At 55.6% G+C, this 20234-nt stretch overlaps 1 protein-coding gene and 1 long non-coding RNA gene across 5 annotated transcripts in view; both read left to right on the top strand.

The window, feature by feature from the left end:
- Window positions 1–17376, top strand: part of DGKD (diacylglycerol kinase delta) — an 80680-nt gene extending 63304 nt beyond the window's left edge. For 2 of the 4 annotated variants that reach the window (XM_077757728.1, XM_077757724.1), the window contains 10 exons: window positions 1781–1877; window positions 2052–2159; window positions 3243–3356; window positions 4389–4523; window positions 4811–4962; window positions 6360–6471; window positions 6556–6648; window positions 7606–7725; window positions 14386–14503; window positions 15871–16155. In XM_077757728.1, coding sequence (XP_077613854.1) covers window positions 1781–1877; window positions 2052–2159; window positions 3243–3356; window positions 4389–4523; window positions 4811–4962; window positions 6360–6471; window positions 6556–6648; window positions 7606–7725; window positions 14386–14503; window positions 15871–16121 — 1300 coding nt within the window. In that variant the 3' untranslated portion in view covers window positions 16122–16155. Of the gene's footprint in view, window positions 1–1780; window positions 1878–2051; window positions 2160–3242; window positions 3357–4388; window positions 4524–4810; window positions 4963–6359; window positions 6472–6555; window positions 6649–7605; window positions 7726–14385; window positions 14504–15870; window positions 16156–17212 lie in introns of those variants that run through there. The other 2 variants (XM_077757741.1, XM_077757733.1) reach the window with 2 other exon arrangements.
- On the top strand, window positions 10865–12125 carry LOC144226372 (uncharacterized). Its single transcript, XR_013333618.1, has 2 exons — window positions 10865–11029; window positions 11901–12125. It is a non-coding gene; the product is annotated as an uncharacterized LOC144226372 (long non-coding RNA).
- Window positions 17377–20234: the final 2858 nt, after the last annotated feature.

Below are 20234 nucleotides of genomic sequence, written 5' to 3'. Positions count from 1 at the left end.
GCGTCCTCGCTTCCTCTTCCAGGTAGAGTCAGCGAGGTGGCGGGTGTGCAGAGTGTGGGGGCAGAAGGCATATGTAAAAACTGGGCGCCTTGTTGTCGGAAAGGCAGGTGCTTGAGCGAGATGTGGGTGGAACTAGATTGGGGTCCGGAAGTCCTGTCTGGAGGAGGGTTCCAGCCCTCAGGGTTGGCATGGTCAGGGCAAATTCCACACGAGAAAGTGAGTGACTGCGCTCAGAAGGGTCTGCGTCGTAAGTCGTGGTGGTGCTGTAGAGGGACAGGTGACAGAGTGTGCTGAGTGCACTGTGCCGGGTACGTGAGTCCCTTCCGGCACTGGGGGCAGGTCTCTGTCCCCTCCTCACGCCAGGCAGAGCTGGGCAGCCCTGCTGCCTCCCCACAAAGCTCATGAGAAGACACCCCTCGTCCCTCGCAGCCTAGGGAAGGGCTGGAGAGAAACGGGCAGGCTTCCTCCTGGGCTGAAGCAGAGATTCCGTCTCCCCGTCGAAACATGAGAAGTGAAGCAGGGAGTTAGCGTCTCCCACCCCACCCTTCAGTAACCCCCCAGAGGAGACATTCTAGAACTGGAGAAGGAGAAGCTGATGTGCGGTTTGGGCAGGGACAGCCACTGATGCAGGCGTCAGGGGCCCCTTGCTGAGGAGCCTGCAGACCTGCTCGCCATCCCATCTTAGCCATGTGTCCCCTGCTCGCTTGGTGCTGTTGTCCCTTGGAAGGGGACTCTGGGAGAGCTGGGTGGGAGGGAGGTCACACACTTCAGGAGTCACCCTGGTGAACACTCGGGTTCTGTGTAGATGCAGATTTCTTAGGAAGCCAAATCGAGGGTGAGAATTCAAGAAACCTTTGAACTCCGGGGTTCTTGAGTGGAGGAAAGTGTCTCAGAGGCTCCCAGGGACATCTCTGTTGTTCAGCAGAGATGGTGAGCCCGGCTCCTTTAGAAAGGCCCCTGTTCGTTCAAAAATAACTCAAAGGGCATTAAAATGTGTGTAATTTAACAGAGTAAGATAGGTGAGTGACGGGGCCATGTGCAGTACATGTTTAGAACTGCGGGCCCCTGCTGGATAATCCCGGAGTTAGTATCAAGAGCTCTGAAAATGTCTAAGAGAATTTCATTTCTGTGCGTCTATCCTAAGAAGAAATGAAACATTTGCAAAGAGGCGTGTACGAAGGGGCCACTGCTGTGTGACTTACGGAGCCCAGGACTGGGAGCTGGCTGGGTCCAGCCACAGGGACTAAGTGCACAAGCACCGGTCAGGAACGGCCCCGCTGTGATCGGTCGGGCATCTGGACGCGGGGTGTGGGGCCAAGTGTGCGGAGTCAGTCAGGAGACCATAGACTGGCTGTTTCTCCTGTGAGTCAAAGACTGAAGAAATACACCAGGTTTTTACTATCAGGACGCACAGCTTTGGGGATTAGGAGGATTTTGTTCTCCTTTGTGCTTTTCTGTACTTCCCATATCTTCTATGCTGCGCATAATTTTCTAGCTGGAAAAAAAAATTATCAGTTTTTTTATGAGGTTCTGTAATTTTTTTTTTACTTTTTAGGTAAATTAGTTTCTTGGGATTGTTACTTTCTGGCAGAATTTTCTATCACGAGACGTATTTCTTTATGCACACGATACGTAGGCACATAAGGAGGACGTGCCTGTCCTTACTGAGCTGGCGGTGCTGTGAGTGGTTGCCGAATCTGACCGCTGTGCATGATGGGATGCATTCCTGCGGCCGCGGCAACGGCCGCGCTTAGCCGTGTAACTTGCTTTCCGCCTCCAGGAGCCGGACCAAGAACATGATGTGGTACGGAGTTCTTGGCACCAAAGAGTTGCTGCACAGAACCTACAGGAACCTGGAGCAGAAAGTCCTGCTGGAGGTGAGCGGGAGGGCCTCCTGGTCTCCGCAGCGCTTCTCCTCGCTGGGCGTGGGCCCCTCTGCTGTGCGGCCCCTCAGTGGGCGCTCAGCGGTGGCGGCGGGGTGGGTGCTGGTGAAGGAGGACCAGGCTGATGCTGTGGTTCCCTGTTCTCCCCCCGCGGCGTCTCTGCTGCAGTGTGACGGGCGCCCCATCCCACTGCCCAGTCTGCAGGGGATCGCTGTCCTCAACATTCCCAGCTACGCCGGAGGGACCAACTTCTGGGGGGGCACCAAGGAAGATGACGTACGTATGGGGGTTCGGGGTGGCCTGGGCCCCAGCTGGGTGTGGGTAATCCCTTCAAGGAGTGTCCACCACTTCAGGCCCCGATGAAGCCTTCTGGCTTTGGGGCTCCGTGGGTGGCTCGGAGGTGCGGATGGAACTCCTCCCTGTGCCGGCGGTCACAGGGCAGTGGAGAACAAGACAGTAGGGTCCCCTGCTCACGAGAAGAGAGGCCGAGTGGGACAGGTGTGGCCAGGGGCACAGGTGTGATGCGGAAGCCAGGCCCGACTCCAATTTGGGGTGGTCTGGGAAGGCTTCTCAGAGGAGGGGACATCTACACTGACACCTGAAGGAGACCTAGCATTGGCCAGGTCTGGTCAGGAGAGGGTGCAGAGGCTGTTCCAAGTAATTGCTGGAACAGCATATGTGAAGGCTTAGTGGCGAGATGGGAGTGGAGGAAGCCGACGGTGCGTGGTGGGTGGAACGCAGCCAAGTCAGAGCCCACGTGGGGATGTTTGATCCAAGAAGCCTGTGGAAGACGTCATTTGCTTTTAACCACGGGTGCAGCTTCCATTGTCTGTAATAGGGAACAGAAAGAATGAACGTGAAGCGCACTCAGGATGTCCTGGTTGCCGGGGCGCCTGGCTGGCTCAGCGAGTGGAGCATGCAACTCTTGATCTCGGGGCTGTGAGTTTGAGCCCCACATTGGGTGTAGAGATTACTTAAAATGAACAACAGAGAAGATGTCCGGTTCTAAGCACTGCGGGTGCATTGACTCAGCCCTCCAGAGAGCCTCTTGGGGAACGCACCAGTTTTATCCCTGTTTCACAGATGAGAAAACCGAGGATGAGAAAATTAAGTAACTTGCTCAAGGTCGTGCTGCTAGAAAGCGGCAGACCAGAGATTTGATCCCAGGCAGCTGGTTTCGGGGTCTTTACTAGAAACCCTGTCAGTGACACAGTCACATCGTAGCTGCTCCTCAGGACACGCCAGGCGAGTCGTGTGCCTGTCTGTCTCTGACCAGGCCAGCAGCCCCGAGAGCAAACAGCAGAGGGCAGTGCGGGGAGCTTCGGGGCAGGGGTCGGCTCCTAACGCTGGCCCTTTCAGACTTTTGCAGCTCCGTCGTTCGATGATAAGATTCTGGAGGTGGTGGCTGTATTTGGCAGTATGCAGATGGCTGTCTCTCGCGTCATTAAGCTGCAGCATCACCGAATTGCCCAGGTAGTGGCCGTGGTCCTGTGGGTGGGAGAGACGTGGGAGGCAGTGTGGCTCACACACGTTTGGAGAGGCCGGGCCTGGCCCACAACCAGTCTCCTCTGTGGGTGCGCCTCTGCTGCACAGGGCCCAGGAGAGGGGGTGCTTTTCCAGGACCACCCCCGCCCCCGCCTGCTGGTTCAGAGCCCTTCCTGACCTGCTGTAGTGGAAAGTTAAAAAAACACTCTTTCAAAATGGGGGCCGACTTGAGTCCTGCGGAGCCCCTGCCCTGACTTCCTCTGTGGGTGCCAGCCGTACCCCGACTGTTGAGGTGGGACGAGATGAGACAGGCCCCACTGACCTTGGTTTGCGGCTGCCCCTTTCAGAAGCTGCCTCCTGTTTGGGGGTGGAGCAGACGTGAGCAGTGGAGAAAGTGTGGTGTCACCTGGCTGGTCTACGGCCTACCTGGAGAGGGGACATGGGGAGGGGCTTCCCCTAGTACTTGTTCCTGGTGATGGGCTGGGGAGGGCAGTGTTCTTAGGCACAGGAAGTGGAAAGGTGGGTACCCTGGCCCACCCGAACCCCAGGCTGTGATGTCCCGGCCTTTCCTGCCTCAGTCTGTCCCCACGGAGGTGGGGTGTTTGGATTTTATGATTGAACTCTTTAGTGGCATTTTTTTAATTGAAAAGAGAAGCAGTGCATCACTGGCCACCTGTTGAGACTGGTTTTCCCTGTCCCGGGAGTGCTTGCGTGTGGGCAGGGTCCCCACCCCAGGCCCAGTGCTTGTGTGTGTGACCACCAGGGTCTCGCTGCAGTCACAGAGGCCATGCTGGGTGAGGGGACCGTGGGGGCGGGACGGATCCTTGGGCTTCACGAGCTGTGCCCTAGACAGGGATGCCTGACCGCAGCGGTGGTTGGCAGGGGGCAGGGCGTCGCCCCAGATGTTGGCTGGCTTGTGCAGGGCCGCGTGGGACGGGAGGGCCCCTGTGGTGCTGACATCCAGCACCTTAGCTCCTTGGCTGAGCGCGGCGCGTGAGTAACGCTGTGCTGTTCGCTCAGTGCCGCACGGTGAAGATTTCCATCCTGGGGGATGAGGGCGTCCCTGTGCAAGTGGACGGAGAGGCCTGGGTCCAGCCTCCGGGATACATTCGGATTATCCACAAGAACCGGGCGCAGACACTCACCAGAGATAGGGTAAGAAGGGCTGCGCGTGGGGACCCGGGGGGACGGCCCTGGGGCTCACCTTCTGTGAGGAGACCTGGAGTTTCTAGTGCTTCCTTCTAGGAATTTACTTTTCTTAGATTAAGTGAGCAGGGGTGCAAGTTCCAGGACCATTTCCCCTCCTCAGTGTAAAAAAAAAGAGATCCATGTCTCCTTTTTGGGCTGTTGTCCAGCTCGGGTCCCAGTGCGCTTGTTGCCGGTTACGTGCTCGCCTCTCGAGAGAGCGGCGCACAGTGTGACGCCGGGTTCCCGTGCCCTAGGCGTTTGAGAACACCCTGAAGTCCTGGGAAGACAAGCAGAAGTGTGAGCTTCCTCGCCCTCCGTCTTTCTCTCTGCACCCGGAGATCCTGTCTGAGGAAGAGGCCACGCAGATGGACCACTTCGGGCAGGCGGCGGGGGCCCTCATCCACAGGTGGGCCGCCGCCTCCCGGGGGGTCTGCTGGGGTTTCCTGGGGTTTCTGCTGTCCCTTGGCTTTGGTTTATTTCCCCTGACTTTCCGAGATCGCTCAGGGTTTGTGTAGATGGAGGCCTGAAATCCACAGGTGTTTTCAGAACCAGCTCACGGGTTTTAAAACCTATCCCGGATTCTTCAGAATAGCCCACTTGCTGCCTCCTCTGCTTTATCCCAGACAGCAGGTTTGTTCCTAAAGCACAAACCTTATAGTTATTTAAGAGGAGAAAAAAAAAAAAAGGAGACAACAGCTGGAGGCATTTCCCGCCCTTACTCTGCCTTGGAGAAGTGGCTCCTGGGACTGTGGGGACCTTCCAGCACGGAGGTCCCTCTGCCCCTCTCCGTCCTCCCCACCTCCCCTGCGTGCCCGCTGCCGGCGTGCCTCGCTCCGGAGGGCTCTCTCGGCCGCCACACCTGCCATCCTCGTCCGTGGTGCCGCTGTGTGGCTTCCTCCTCCGCTGCCCTTGCCGGGAGCACCGCTGCCCTGCGGGCTCCGGACTCCGTGCCCTTCGGGGCCATTCCCCTGCCTTTTCCCCGGGCATCAGGCTCTCGGCCCGCAGTTTCGAGCTCTCACTTCTGGTTCCAGGGGTCCATCCGGGCCCCCCAAGAGCACGTCTGTGCTGAGCTCTGTGTCTGCGGCCTCTGCACCCATGACCAAATCAGTATCTGCGCCTGATGGCTTCACTTGTTACAGTTTTTCCCAGTTCCTTGCTGTGCCACCCGCGCTGGCTTCCTTCTGTCTTCGTTCTCGTCCCCTCAAAGCCTGTGGCAGCCCCACAGATGCGGCCCTGTGTCTTGGCAGCTGCTTCTGGTTTTCCCCAGGACGGGACGAGTGGTTCCCTGGCCAGCTTCCCCGACTCTTGTGCTCCTGGTGCCCTGGCGGTGTCCGACCCTGTCACCACCCTCTCCTTGCCCGTGTGGGTCCCTGGGGCTGTGGGCTGCTGCCTGGGGCCGTGTCCTGGGGTCTGTCTTTTGAAGCAGGATTGTCCCCACAGAGGAGGGTCCTGTCATTCTCATTTACAGAGTGAGACAGGCCAAGTCTCCTTTCACGATCAGCTGTCTACTTGCCATTTTATAGGGCATGAAGAAAATCTCCTTCTGGGGATTTTCCTTCCTGGTTGAGTTTCTGGAAGGACTTGGATTTTGATGCCCTGCTTCCCATTTAAGACCGTCTCTGTTTGCCATCAGTGAGGGAATGATGGTCAGGGTCATCCTGTGCTCGTTTTCATGGCGGAGCCGTGTCTGCATTGGCCCTCTGGGCCGAACCTGGGTCTGCGTTCGAGTGAGGTGATGTAGGCTGCCCTTCCGCCTGCTTTGATGAGTGCCATGTCTCTCTCTCTCTCTCTGTCTCTCTCTAGTATCCGGGAGATAGCTCAGTCCCATCAAGACATGGAGCAGGAACTTGCCCACGCCGTCAACGCCAGCTCCAAGTCCATGGACCGAGTGTATGGCAAGCCCAGAACCACAGAGGTGCCTGTGCTTTTTAAGTCTTGCTCCCCTGGAGTCCCGTGGCCCTTGGGCCTTCTACATGGGTGTCGTTCTGGTTCCTCTCAGGGGCTGAACTGCAGCTTTGTCCTGGAAATGGTGAATAACATCAAAGCTCTGCGCAGCGAGACGGAACTGCTGCTGGCCGGAAAGATGGCCCTGGTAAGCTGAGAGGCCGGCCTCGCGCTGTGCGTGCAGTGACCGTTGTTGTACACAGGGCAGCACATTTTAGTCTAGAATTCTAGACTCAGTGTCAGAAGGGGCCTTGGAGGTCCTCCGATCTGGCCGTATGGTTGGTTCTCAAGCCCTCAGGCCACAGCTCAGGCACGTCGTGTTGAACATACTAGACTGTGGACGGGACCAGCCCTATCGCTGTGCTCAGGGTTCTGCCTTAGAAATCCACAGGGATGGAGCCACCTGCCTGTGACCAGGCCCCGGGGCCTTGTTCTCAGACACACAGCGCCCTCTTCTTCCTCGCTCAGCCCTGCACACCTGGCCAGGAGTCCACTCTGGGCGAGCACGTGGGGTGGGTTTCACTGAATCGAAGAAGCTAGAATAGGGAAGGCCCGAGGGATGGTCTGGCCAACCTTCTTGTTTTAAAAGATGAGGACGTGGAGGTCAAGGAGGTAGAGTGATCTGCTGCAGTTCACGTGTCTGGAAAAGCACCTGAAAGCCTCGTTCCTCGTCCTCTGGTCTTCATTCCAAAATAGTCTGCTCTTCTGGGCATGACAGCTGCTCCTTGCCGCCTGCCAGCGTGTCCTGCAGCACTCTGGTGCGGGCGGGCTGCTCCTGTCCTCTTTCTGACACAGGGGGTCCCAAGGTCAACCGAAGTAGGTGAAGTGGCCACTCCGCTGATGTAATTTTCAGACGGACTTGGTTAATTCCAGTATTTTTGAAAGGAGAGTTTTAATTCCTGCATCTTCTCCTTACAAGGGGAGATTCTGAGTTTGGCCCCTTAGCCAGTGCTGTGTGACTTACTTTCCTTAGGAGTTTTTGTAAGCCTTTCTGAGACAGACAGACCACATCTGGAGCAGATTGCACACCTGCATGCAGGCCACATGTCGTGGCCCCAGCTCCTCCCTGCTACTAACCAGCCATGTTCTTTTCTGCCCGGAGCAGCAGTTGGACCCCCCTCAGAAGGAGCGGCTTGGGGCTGCTCTAGCCGAGATGGACCGGCAGCTCAGGAAGCTGGCGGACACCCCCTGGCTGTGCCAGCCCCTGGAGCCTGGTGATGAGGAGGTATTTGGGTCACGGGGCTTCAGCGTGGGCACCCCTGGATGCGGTGGCTTTCCCTCAGTGCCTGTAATCACTGTGACCTGTGCAGCTTTGAGATTAAGATGGTGTCCATCTTGCAGCCCCTGATAAGGCTTCTCAGGACTTCTCTGTTAAAACACCTTGGAGGTGTGGAAGAAGACTGGCAGGGAGGAGGTTGGGAGTTAGTATTGAGCTCAGTCCTTGATGACTGGGGCACTTGTCACCCTCAGAAACAGAATGGCAGGGCTGGCCAGGAAGTTGATAGGTGGCTGAGCCCAGCCCTGCTGTTTGCCCCCGGTGTGAGGACACATCGGTTGGTTAAATGGCAGCTGCTTAAGTTTGTTGATGACAGGGACAGAGTTGGTGTATCCCGTGCACGATCACACTTGTGTTTTGCATGTGTTTAGAGACTTTGGCTTGTCGTAGGTCCCATAGCCAGGACGGACAGGAGCCCAGGCATATGGCACCAGGAGGTTGCTGCCTCCTGCAGCAGGGAGACAGGCAGGAAGAGCCCGGGAGAGGTGCTTGTTGTACGGTCTGTTTTGTGGGTGGCATCTTGATAAAGAAGATGAACTGAAGGGTGCTTTTTTCCTTAGGGGTAGAGCAGAGGTGGGCCGGGAGAAAAGTTCATCCTAGGCTAGGGTTCTACAGTCTTGCCAGAGAAAGGATGTTAGACATGACATATCTGGCACTCCTGCTGCCAGTTTTGTTCGTTAAAACCTGGTGGCAGCAGTTAGGTGATGGTACAGAGGAGGGTTACAGCAGTCTATACTGCTCTGCTCTGAACATGCAGGCATTTGTTGACAAATGTAGACCCTGCATGGAAAACTGACTCAGAGGCCTCCCAGCAAAGCAACAAAACTCAGCAGCATATGTATGAGAACATTTTGGCTTAAAGGGGCAGGCCAAGCTCATCAAAATAAGTGAAACTGTGAATTCTAAATACTAAATTTTCATTTAAAAATTTTTTTGTTTTATTTATTTTTGAGACAAAGGCAGAGCATGAGTTGGGGAGGGGCAGAGAGAGAGAGACACACAGAATCCAAAACAGGCTCCAAGCTCAGAGCTGTCAGCACAGAACCCGATGGAGGGCTCGAACCCACGAATCGTGAGATCATGACCTGAGCTGAAGTTGAACGCTTAACCGACTGAGCCACCCAGGTGCCCCACGAAATTTTCATTTAAAAGAAAATTCCTCAAATAATAGTATATAAAATGTTTAATAGACGTAACAATAACATAGTCCTTAATTCCAGATTAAGTTACCAAAGCCTGTGAAGTGAACAGTGAGATGGGGGGGCTGGGAAGAAGACAGGGACAGAGAAATGAAGGAAGACACATTAAATTCCTTCTTTTAAGATGGAAGGTTTAAAAAAAGATTCTTGACTGATAATTACGGAAATGCAGTTAGTTAATCTTTAAAAACATAGGTAGTTTCTAGTAGAATTGAAAAGGTTTATGTTGACATTGGACTCTGTGCTGACAGCTTGGAGCCTGGAACCTACTTCAGATTCTGTGTCTCCCTCTCTCTCTCTGCCCCTCCTGGGCTCATTTTCCCTCCCTCTCTCTCTCTCTCTCTCTCAAAAATAAACAAACATTAAAAAAAAAAAAGTTTGTTTTTCCAAATCAGTTTTTTAAAAACAAAATATAATCTACGTTGTGAAGGAAAGTAAGGGACTAGTGAAGATGTAGCTAACAGCATAAAAGTGTAGCTTCTCTTCTGAAACACAAACTATCATAAGATTGCATTAAAAAGGTAATCTAACTATATACCAATCACAAAAGTCCAGTTTTCTCTCCCTACCCCCAATAAAAACTTAAGACACAAAAAGATAAAAAATTTCAAGAAAATACACAAAATCTGAAGTTACAGTATTGATATAAAACTAGATTTGCAGTAAATGATAAAAAGAGGATCACTTTATATTGGCAAAATACAATAATACTATAATCATAAAATTTTTTTTGTCTTTTTGATCTATCCGTTACTGTCAAACTCTCTGACCATGAATGTAGTAGCTCAGTTTACCTTTGTGTTCTTATTTTTGCTTTCTGTGTTTTGAGGCTATATTGTTGGGTGCATATAGGTTTTATCATTATGTAAAGACCCTTAGTAATTGTTTCTAAGTTTACTTGTTTGGTATTTTCATCTTTATACTTTTACTTTCAAGTTTTATTTGAGGTGTCTCTCTTGTGAATAGCACGTTGTCAAATGTTGAATTTTTATCTAGTCTGTCACCTCTCTGTTTTAACTGGAATGTTCAGTCTATTTATCTCTATTGTGATTATTGATGTATTTATATGTACATTTTGCCATATTTTGTGTTTTATATTTGTCCCACTTTTTTGTTTTCATTTTTCCCTTTTGATTGAGAAGTCTCTCCTTCTCACACAACAACTCTTTGTCCTCTCTAGTAATTTGGAAATAGATACTGTCTATCCTTTTAGTGATTACCCTCCAAATTTTAATTTGTATAAAATCTGTAAAGCAAAAACTTCTTGAAATGGGGAAAAGTGACAGAAATCAAAGTGTAATGTGAACAATCACTGTCAGTCCATGATTAATGAAATAAATTCTATCACAGCATATGAACAAAAAAAGCTTGGAAAAATACTCATATATAGAACATATCATGTTTCTACAGAGAGAGAGCTTTATGCCCTAAAGAGGGAATATCTTTTTTCTGGTTGCCCATAGGACATTTTTCAAAATTGTATCATATTTTAGATAAGCAATACTAACGGGAGTCTCTGTTATTCTAGAAATTGAGAGGGAGCGTTTAGAAACTTTTAAGCAACTAACAGAAAAATTTTATTTCTCTTGAAAATAATAAAAAATTCAGGCTTGTATTTTATATGTCCTTTTTTGGTTTCATTTAAAAAAATTTTTTTTTGTTAATTTCTGAGAGAGAGAGAGAGAGAGAGACAGACAGCGTGACCAGGGGAGGGTCAGAGAGAGAGGAGGGAGACACAGAATCTGAAGCAGGCTCCAGGCTCTGAGCTGTTAGCACAGAGCCCTGACGCGGGGCTCGAACCCACAAACCGTGAGATCATGACCTGAGCTGAAGTCGGACGCTTAACCAACTGAGCCACCCAGGCGCCCCTGGTTTCATTCTTTTAGAAGTTTATTTTATTGCATTTCATGAGAGTACCAGTCCACTGTCGACTGGAAATTGTTAAAATTGGTTCCTTTACAGGCGTGGTGTGAGCAGCACAGTGCCAGGCCATGGGGCCAGATACCATAGTCATCAGCTGTGGGCCCTGGCTTCCCACGCCCTTCCCCTGGCGGGTAGGTAGCTTCCCCCTCTGTGCAGATTCCCTCTGAAGACAGAGGAGGGCTCGGATTTTCCGTGGTTCATGGGCTGTGTGGCCGCTGCTGCAGAGGGAGGCTCACAGCCTGGTGCCTGGCTGCAGGGCAACCAGTCATCTTCGTTTGTTTGGGACTTTCGGGTCTTAGTATTAAAAGCTCCCGTTTCACCAACTATGGCTCCAAAGCTTTAAGCATAAACATGTTTTCAAAACAAATGTCACCAAATGTGGAGCAGAAACGACACGAGTTCCCCTGGTGCTCTGACCTTATGAACCCTTGAAGCGTTGTGTGTCGTGGCCCCGGTTTCGAGGGTTGCTAGCTGTGAGCTCATGAGACGGTGCAGGTACCAGACAGGAGAGATGGCTCCAGGGGCAGGCTTAGCTGCAAAACTAGAAACCCTCGAGCCGGCCAGGGCAGAGCAGGGAGGGGGTGGGGTGGTGGTCTTGCAGGCATTCCTCTCCGGGAGCCTAAGGCCGGAACCTGCAGCCAGGTGTCCGGGGAGGGAAAGGAAAACCACTCTCGCTCCCCGGGGCCTCCCGCCTTCTCCAGCCTTCTCTGCCTGCTGTCCTCTGGGACTCTGGCTCCCCCTCGGCGCGGGCAGAGATGGGGGTGGGGTTCAGTGGGCAGAGGGGAGCTTGGGGGCGGTGCCACATTTCTACCGGCATAAAATAGGAAAATTATTTGAGAGCAAAAAAAAGTTGACAAATCTGTGAGCTAGTTCTTTGAAAGTATTGACCCTGAACGATAGTCTGAACTGCTTGGGTCCACTTATAGGTGGGGTTTTTTTGGGTAAATATAGTGCAGTCCCGTAAATATATTTTCTCTTATGATTTTCTTTCCTTTTCTGTAGCTTTTTGGCAAGAATACAGCATATAATACGCACGAAATACGTGTTAATCAGAAGTTATACCAGAGTTTCAGCCTCATGTGTGGGGTAACTTCTACATTGTTCAGAAGTACAAGAAGTTAAATCACCATGTGGCAAATACAGTCAAGGAAAGTTTGAACAAAATGAAGTGATAAAGATCACGTAACAATAGATAAGACAATAAATCAAGCTATACTGTCTTCATAAGGAATGCTAATTTTAAAGTCTTGCTGAAACTGTTGAGTCTGGGGGGTGGGGGTGGGGGATATACAAATTGAAATCTGAAGATAATTTAAGAAGAATAGCCCCAGGACAACTTGAAGAAATAAGCATCCTCTCCAAAAAAACCTGTCAAGGAATATGTCATTTCCGTGTATAAGAAACAGTGTCAAAGCTGGAAAACGATAGACACGCAAGATTTACCATATTTGTTTTTGAGTGTGTGGTTTAAGTAGTGTTTAGTGTATTCAGAGTGTCGTGAAGCAAATCTTAGAAACTTTCAAACAGTTGATATTTGTAAAAACTAGCACATCTGATTTCAAAATTCAGTATTATCCATAGATCCGTAAAAATAATTTCTTTAAGTCAAATAACTGAAAGCAATTCTTCATAAAAGAATTCTGGCTGGGANGGTCCTTGATGGGTAGCGGTACCTGTGGTGTCCCCCTGAAAGATGACAGCATGTCTCACCTGTGAGGAGCAGGGCAGTCACTACACCACTGGTGATGCCCTCTGCTGGAGGGCGGGAAGCTGGATGGGACCTGCAGCTCCGTTNGCGTGCTAGGTGGTGGGCGGTGGGGGGGGGGGGGGGGGGGCAGGGAGCCGTCAGTCGGTCAGAGTCAGAATAGGAGCCGTCTTACAGGACAGACAGCTGGCTTCTCTGGGGGCAAAGGCCGAAGGCGGGGAGCCCAGGTGCCACAGCAGCTGAGCGTCACAGGCGGCCCTCATGGCAGTCTGATTCAGACAAAGCAGCAGAGGATAAACCTTCGCAGTGGTCGGGGAGAGTTGCTCTCATTAGATATAATTAGACACGAGTGAGTTCTTGCTGGTGTCCTGAGTGACGGTGGTGCCGTGGTCAGGCGCTCTAAGAAGAGAGGGTTCCCGTCGTGCAGGGTGGCACACTCAAGTATTTGTGGGGGCAGTAGATGGGTGCCTTCAAGGGCAGGGAGGCGAAATAAGACCGCACGTTGGTAACGAGCCTCATTCTACTGGCCTCCCCATTTTTTGAAGGGATGAAAATACTCATGTTAAAAGTTAGAAATCAATTTAATATTCCTGTGTGCATTTTTTTAAGAAAGGACGTTCTGAAGTCAGGAGTAGGATTTTGTTCGGGCCGTGCTGCAGGACAGCTGCCTGTCCCCGTGGTCGCCACGTCCCGTGGAAAGTGCTGGGAGCGCGGCGGCACCAGCCAGTCCGGGCAGAAGAGCCTGGTCACCTGGTTGCTGAAGGCCTTGAACGGAGCAGCCATTAGAATTGAGAGTTGAGGGTTTTGCCAGATGTAACATGTTTGTAAAAATAGGTTCCTGCACCCTGCAGTCATTGGCTGGAGATCCCACCGTAAGAGGTGTCTTTTGTTCGTCAAGAATGTGAGACATGAAATGCTTCAGATTAAGAGATACACGAAGGGGCCATCAGGGGCACAAGGAAAATTGGAGGCACGACAGAGCACGTTCCCAGGCACACTGGGTCATTCCAGTGACAATCCCTTTCAGATCTGCAAGTGTCGCAAAGCCAAAAGGCTAACTGTGCGTCGGTGGTCCCGGGGCAGGAAGAAACAGGCACAGGTGAAAACTAAGGAGATGGTGCTTTATTTGCGAGTGCAGGGGCGATCCACGTACACAGGTTATAAATACGGGCACGTGCGTTGTGTGCACAAAGCATCCTTTACCGCGGAGGTCCCCATCCTAGCCCGTGTGAGAACACGTGTGGTCCGCACACCAGCGGGGAGGGGGCAGTGTTCGCTCCAGCCGTGTCCTGGACGGCTCTGGGGGGAGGTGGCTGCCAAGCGGGGGCCCGGTGTGCCTGTCCCTCCGGCTCCCTTCCCTCCTCGCTGCTTCAGGGGGCAGGTCCCAGGGAGAGAGCGCTAAGTGCAGGAAAGGCTGGTTTAGAAAGATAGTCCAGTACCGGTGGCCCCGCCTGGCAGCGCAGCACTGGGTCGGCTGGGAGCCTGCTGGGTCATCTTTGTATGACGTGCTGACATTGAGGGAATGTCTGTGAAGCTTTTTAACCACATGAGAAACATGTTCTAAAATGATAGCCGAATGTGAAACTAGACACTGTGCAGTCACTGCGCAACCACTTTTAAGAGGCGTCACAAATCCATCAACGCCAAGACTAGAAACCAGGGGAACCTGAGTGAGAGAAGCCGGGAGCCCAGCCCCTCGGCCAGGCTCCCCGCCTCTCTGAGAAGTGACTCGGGCCTGGCTGGATCGGGTCCGACCCTCCGTGTCTCCCGCTTTCCCTACAGAATGTGATGCTGGAGCTTTCCAAACGCAGCCGCAGCGGCAAATTCCGCCTGGTGACGAAGTTTAAGAAAGAGAAGAACAGCAAGAACAGAGAAGCCCGCAGTAGCCTGGGAGCCCCGGGTACCTGCCCTCACGCTGCCCTCCGGCCGTCTGCGCCCGCCGCCGGGGCCCTCCTTGTNCGTTCCCCACGGTCCGGGTCCCCGCCTGTGCCGCGGCCCCGGCCCCGTCTGTAGCCGCAGGACCGCGCCTTCGCTTCCCACGCCGGGTGGTCGCTCTTGCCCGGGGTCGCTCCCCGGGCTGACTCCCGCATCCCGCATCGTCATCATCGTCATCATCGGGGCTGCAGGGTGGGAGGAGGGCCGCAGAGGTGACGGACACTCGGAGCCGCGGAGCTCACGGAGCTCACGCTCGGGTCTTGTGCTGGGCCCACTGGGCCTGCCTCTTGGGAGGGGCTGCCGGTCCCCCGCCAGTGAGTCATTGATCCAGGCCCTGTGCTGGAGCCCCGGCCACCAGACTGCAGGCGGCCAAATCCGTGGAAAATGGCACTCAAGGACAGTCTGGGGGGAGAATCAATAAATTGGGGCCTAAAAATCTGTCTGGAAGGTCGGCTCTGAGCAGGGCTCTTCCAGTGCTCTCAGGTGCCGGGCAGCCCAGGTTTGGGTTTGTAGGTGGTGGTCGCTCCCTCTGGTTTCTCTTTTTTGCCTGTTTGCCCAGCGGTTGGGTTTCTTTTAATGATGGTGGCTCTGACCACCTGAAATCTCTGCCTGTTTCCCTTCCTGCTCTGGACCAGGAGTGATGGGAATCCTCTAGAAAGGAGGGCAAGCTCTGACTGCAGCTCACAGTCAGAGTGGCGTTTTCCTCTTAAATAGTGGCATCCAGTCCCCCTTGGGACACGTGACAAATGTCCAGAAGGCTGGTGGCCAACCTGGCAGGAACAGATGGCAGCTCCTGCTGTGGCTCACTCCCCCTGAAAGTGGGCGGCTCGCCTGCCTCTTCCCGCAGAGCTCTGGGTGGTGCGCGGGGCTGAGTGGCGGGTGCTGGCTGCTGGGGGCGTCTGGGGGCTCCCTACTGCTGGGGTGTCTGGGGTCCCTACTGCTGGGGCGTCTCCTGCTGGGGCATCTCCTACTGCTGGGGCGTCTGGGGTCCCTACTGCTGGAGTGTCTCCTGCTGGGGCGTCTGGGTGCTGGCTGCTGGGGTGTCTTGGGTGCCAGCTGTTGGGGGCATGTGGGTGCTGGCTGCTGGGGCATCTCAGGTGCTGGCTGTTGGGGGCATGTGGGTGCTGGCTGCTGGGTATCTCGGGTGCCGGTTGTTGGGGGCATGTGGGTGCCGGCTGCTGGGTATCTCGGGTGCCGGTTGTTGGGGGCATGTGGGTGCTGGCTGCTGGGGCGTCTGGGTGCTGGCTGCTGGTGGTCTCCGGCGCCGGCTGCCACCTGCCTCGCACTGGGCTCTGGGCACTCACTGCCTTCGTGCTTTTCCGTCTCTGACAGTTCACCTTTGGGGGACAGAGGAGGTTGCTGCCTGGCTGGAGCACCTCAGTCTCTGTGAGTATAAGGACATCTTCACTCGGCACGACATCCGGGGCTCCGAGCTCCTGCACCTGGAGCGGAGGGACCTCAAGGTACTTCCATGGCGGCCCCTGGGGCCCGGCCTGGGCTCCCCGCACTCCCTTCTCTGTCCCTCCCTCGAGCTGGCCATGCCCCTGCGTCGTCAGACTGCCCTCATGCATGGCTCACAGTGACACGTGGAAGTGGCTGAGAGGCCACCTCTGGTCCCCCAGCNCCCCCCCCCCCCGCCACAGCCCGACAGCCAGAGCAGGAGTCATGGAGGGGGGGGTCTTGCTTTTCTTAACCTCGTTGCACCGGTGAACTATTTTAACATTAAAACCCCTGTTGCGGGGGTTGGGAGGGGGCCTGGCTGGCTGGGTAGGGGGAGCATGTGACTCTGGATTGCAAGGTCGTGGATTGGAGCCCCACGTTGGGGGTGGGGCCTACTTAAAATTTAAAAACAAAAAAAACCCCACCCAAAACAGCCCCGTTGGGGGACACAGCCCTGTGCTGATTGGCCCCCGGAGGGCTGTGTGTGAGGACGGCCCCCAGGGGCGGGCCCCTCTCCCTTTGGGGCCCACGCACGGCACGGGCACACCTCGAGCTTCCAGACGCTGAGGAAGCGAGTCACGTGACTCCTTGGTGCCCGGTGCGCGTGGGAGGTCGTAATAGGCCGACGTGCGCTCCTCAAGTGAAAAATCCTTTCTGGCTACAAAATGCTGACCGTCATCTGAGCTTCCAGGGAGCCACAGTCACTGGCCACAGACGACCGTGACACATTTCATAGCCAGAAGGTCTGAAGTATCGCGAGGATTACCAGCCCGTGACTCAGAGACTTGCAGTGAACAAGTGCTGCCGGGGAAGCGGCTGCAGGCGCAGCGCGGGCGGGGCCGCAAGACGGGGTGTGCCCGTGGCGGGGGAGCCCGGGGAGACCAGGCCGCAGCGCGACCCCCCACCCAGCTTGAGGTGCCGTCGGCTCGGGCCTGCCTGACCCGGGGGCCCCGGGGCCGCGCCGAGAGGGTGCCGTCCTCAAGGCAGCTTTCCCGAGTCGCCTGCCCCCGCCTGCTGCCGGGCGGGGCCTCTCTGTCTTGTGCGGCCGCGGTGACCTGGTGGCTCTCGGGAGAGGTGTGGCGCGCGTCTGCACGACCGTCCCGGTGTGTGCCGTCCCCGCCTCCTGTCCCCGTCTGCATCTGTTCGCCCACGTTTGTGCTGGGCAGGCTGGGGAGGAAGGCCCGCGGGGGCGCGGCGCCCTGCCCGGCGTCAGGCTGCTGTCCTCTCGTTGCAGGACCTCGGCGTGACCAAGGTGGGCCACATGAAGCGGATCCTGTGTGGCATCAAGGAGCTGAGCCGGGGCGCTCCTGCCACCGAGGCCTAGCCCTGGCCCTGTCGGCCTGCGTCCCCCGCTCACCCCGTGACTGAGGCGGGGACACGCTGTCCCTTCTCATGGTGCTACCCNGTCCCGCGAGTCCCCGCCGCCAGCCCTGTAACTGCGCGCCGTGTGGCTTCTCCCGGGTGTGCAGACCTGGCCCGGCTGGCGGCCTCCCGCACTGGAAGGTTCTGTGTCCGCCGGCCCCCCCGGTTCTTCTCAGCAGCCTTGCGAGGCCACCACCTGCCTGGCGCCCCTCCCGCGTGTTCCTGAGTCTTTGGCGAAGATGCTGCCCCTCCTGCCTCGAAAGCGGCCCAGGCGCCGCCCACGTTCGGGGCACTTGGCCTCTGGAAGCCGAGCAGACGGACGGGTCTGGTCCTGGGCTCGCAGACCCCTCCCCGGTTGCCTTTGGTCTCGTCCTGGTTTGCGCCTTCCTCGTGAGCCGCTGCCGTGGGGCGTGGCCGCTCTGTCCCCGAGAGGCCGCAGCCCCGATCTCCCCGCGGACAGAGGACGTGTCTGCACGAGCCTGGGGTTCGTAAGCGCGAGCGCTTCCCGGGCGCCGGGGGTGCCTCCCTTGCGGGGGAGCGTCCTGACCGCCTCTGACCCCGCGGGTGGCTGGCTGCCTCACGCCGCTCTCGCCCACGTCCCCTCGTCCCCCCCCCCCCCCGGCCCCGCCACAGCTCAGCCTGCGGGGCTCTGTAACCCGGCCCAGCTGCCAGCCGGGTCCCCACGCCCCTACCCTGTAGCTCACGTCACCCCTCGTCCGCGTGAGGGCACGGGGCTGCGGGTGTCATCCAGGAACCCTTGGGGGGGCTCACCGCTGGACAGCATCTGCCTGCTCCTTGCTCGGCAGGCCCCTCCCCCTCACTGATGTGCGTGGTGCCCGCTCACCCCTACGCCGTGAGCCCGGCCAGGCCTCTGCTGCCGGGTTGGAGGCCCTCCTGCCAGCGGCCTGCTGGGTGCCTGGCCTGCTCCTGTCCCCGAGGGTGTAGTGGCGGCGCCAGCGCGGGGCGGGGCGGGGCCTGTGCTCTGCGGTGCGCTCAGCCGTTGTGCGGGGCCTTCCCGACCCCAGCGTCCCCTGTGCCGTCTGTTGGCCGCATTGGACGCGGGAAGGTAGAGAGGGACGATCTGGCCACCGGAGGTCACTGGCTTTTAAGGCAGAACAGGCTGACAAAGGAGACTGTGGGGACCTGAGCCCGGGTACCAGACGGTGTGCTCTGTCACCTCTGGCCGGGCCCTGGGCTCTGGGGTCCTTGGAGCGAGCAGGGGACAGGCCCGCGCTGGGTGAGGAGGGGAGCGGCGGCTGGTGCTGATGCTGTGAGGCCGGCCTGTGCCCTCCGTGCCCTCCCTCGGGCAAGCCTGAGGGCTGGGCGAAGCATGGTGTTTAGAATTAATATTCTGTCAATGGTTAAAACACTGTTTACGTAAAAACCGTTTTTCTGATTCTAGTAAGAGGTGAGTGGAGTAAACGTTGGTGTCGCATGGAAGTGTCTCGGTGTCGGGCGGTGGCCGTGTCGCTTTCCGTGAGGCCGCTCCTCTGCCGGCCCCCCCGCCCCTGCCGTGGCTGGGCGCTGTCCCGCGGGGCCCCGGTCCTGTCCGCATGGAGGAAGGAGGGAAGGGTCCTGGGGAGTCTTGGAGAAAAGGTTTTGTGCCCTCGGGTGGGGCTTACCCCTCATATTTATGATCTTAATTTATACAGTGCCCGCCGTGGAAGCAAATGCCTCCAGGATTGCCATGTACAGACCCGGTCTGGGCTTGTAAATAGGTCGTTCTGTGTATAAATAAAATCTTCCATTGTCAGATTTCTTGTTGTCATTCTTTGTTGCCTAGATCTTTCCATACCGGCTTTAGGATTGTGTCTTTTAGCTACTCTAGGAATATGTTGGTGCGGCTGAAAAGCAAAATGGAAAGCCATTGTGTTTCTTGGGGTGTGGGTGCAAGGATCTGTTGAATTAGCAACTCCGGCAGGAGGCGGGGCCCTGGGCACGGCAGAGATTCCCGACTTCACCACCTGCAGCAGGGACCAGCCGACTGAGGGAGGGTCGTTTAAGCAAAGAGTCTCGTTCTCCTAAATCTTTCATATAAAACTGTAGACCACAAGCTCTTATCTCTCTCCATTTACTCACCGTACCTTTATCGCAAGGGATCAAGGTCAGGGTCACTGTGTGATCTCCCAATTCCCTGGGATGAGGATGGGACCGGAATCACAGGATTGAAGAGGAGGCCAGAAGGGCACAAAAAGCCGCCGCTGTGGGCTTTGAATGTATTGGTGGCCTCCCCAGCAGCTTGTCCCCCTTTCCTTGCTCGTTGGAGCCCTGGTTTCACTCTGGTGTACCCCCTCCCCCCATGTGGCCATCCAGGATCAGGCCTCATGGCTACAAGATGGCTGCCACCATGCCGGGCATCACACCCAAATGTGACCATGTCCTGGGTAAGGTGCGTGTGAGCAGGTGATGGTCTTCTGTGTCTCTTTAAGATAAAAGGACCTCCCCTGATGTCTCACTGTCTAGAATCGCATCCTAGGACTTTATTGGTCAGTGCAAAAGGATGGGGTCGTGCTGGTGACGGATTGTGGTACTAACACACTTCGTGTCTTACGCCAGGTGCTGGCCTGAGTGCTTCACACAGACTAACTCCTTTATTTCCCCCAACAGTCCTACATCTCACAGATGAGGAACAGACTCAGGTTCCCAACTTGTCCCACATGCCTCCGCTAGCATGTGGCAGAGGTGGGGAGTCATGGGCAGGTGGGTGGGTACCTGGGGCCGTACCCCAAGTGCTGCCCTGTGTCCCAGGCCTGACACCGAGCTCAGCCCACGTGACAGGTGAGAAAATAGGCCCGGAACCATCACACACAGCCATCCAGGCCCCGAAGCCTGGCTCGGGACAGCTTGCTGGGGGCACCTCGATGACAGCGGCGGGGGGGGGGAGGGCCGCCGGG

Source organism: Crocuta crocuta, unplaced genomic scaffold (genome assembly GCF_008692635.1).
Source record: "Crocuta crocuta isolate KB4526 unplaced genomic scaffold, BGI_CrCroc_1.0 scaffold290, whole genome shotgun sequence".
Lineage (NCBI taxonomy): Eukaryota > Metazoa > Chordata > Mammalia > Carnivora > Hyaenidae > Crocuta > Crocuta crocuta.
The sequence above is the reverse complement of the archived record's forward strand: the minus strand, read 5'-3'. Positions and strand labels throughout refer to the sequence as shown.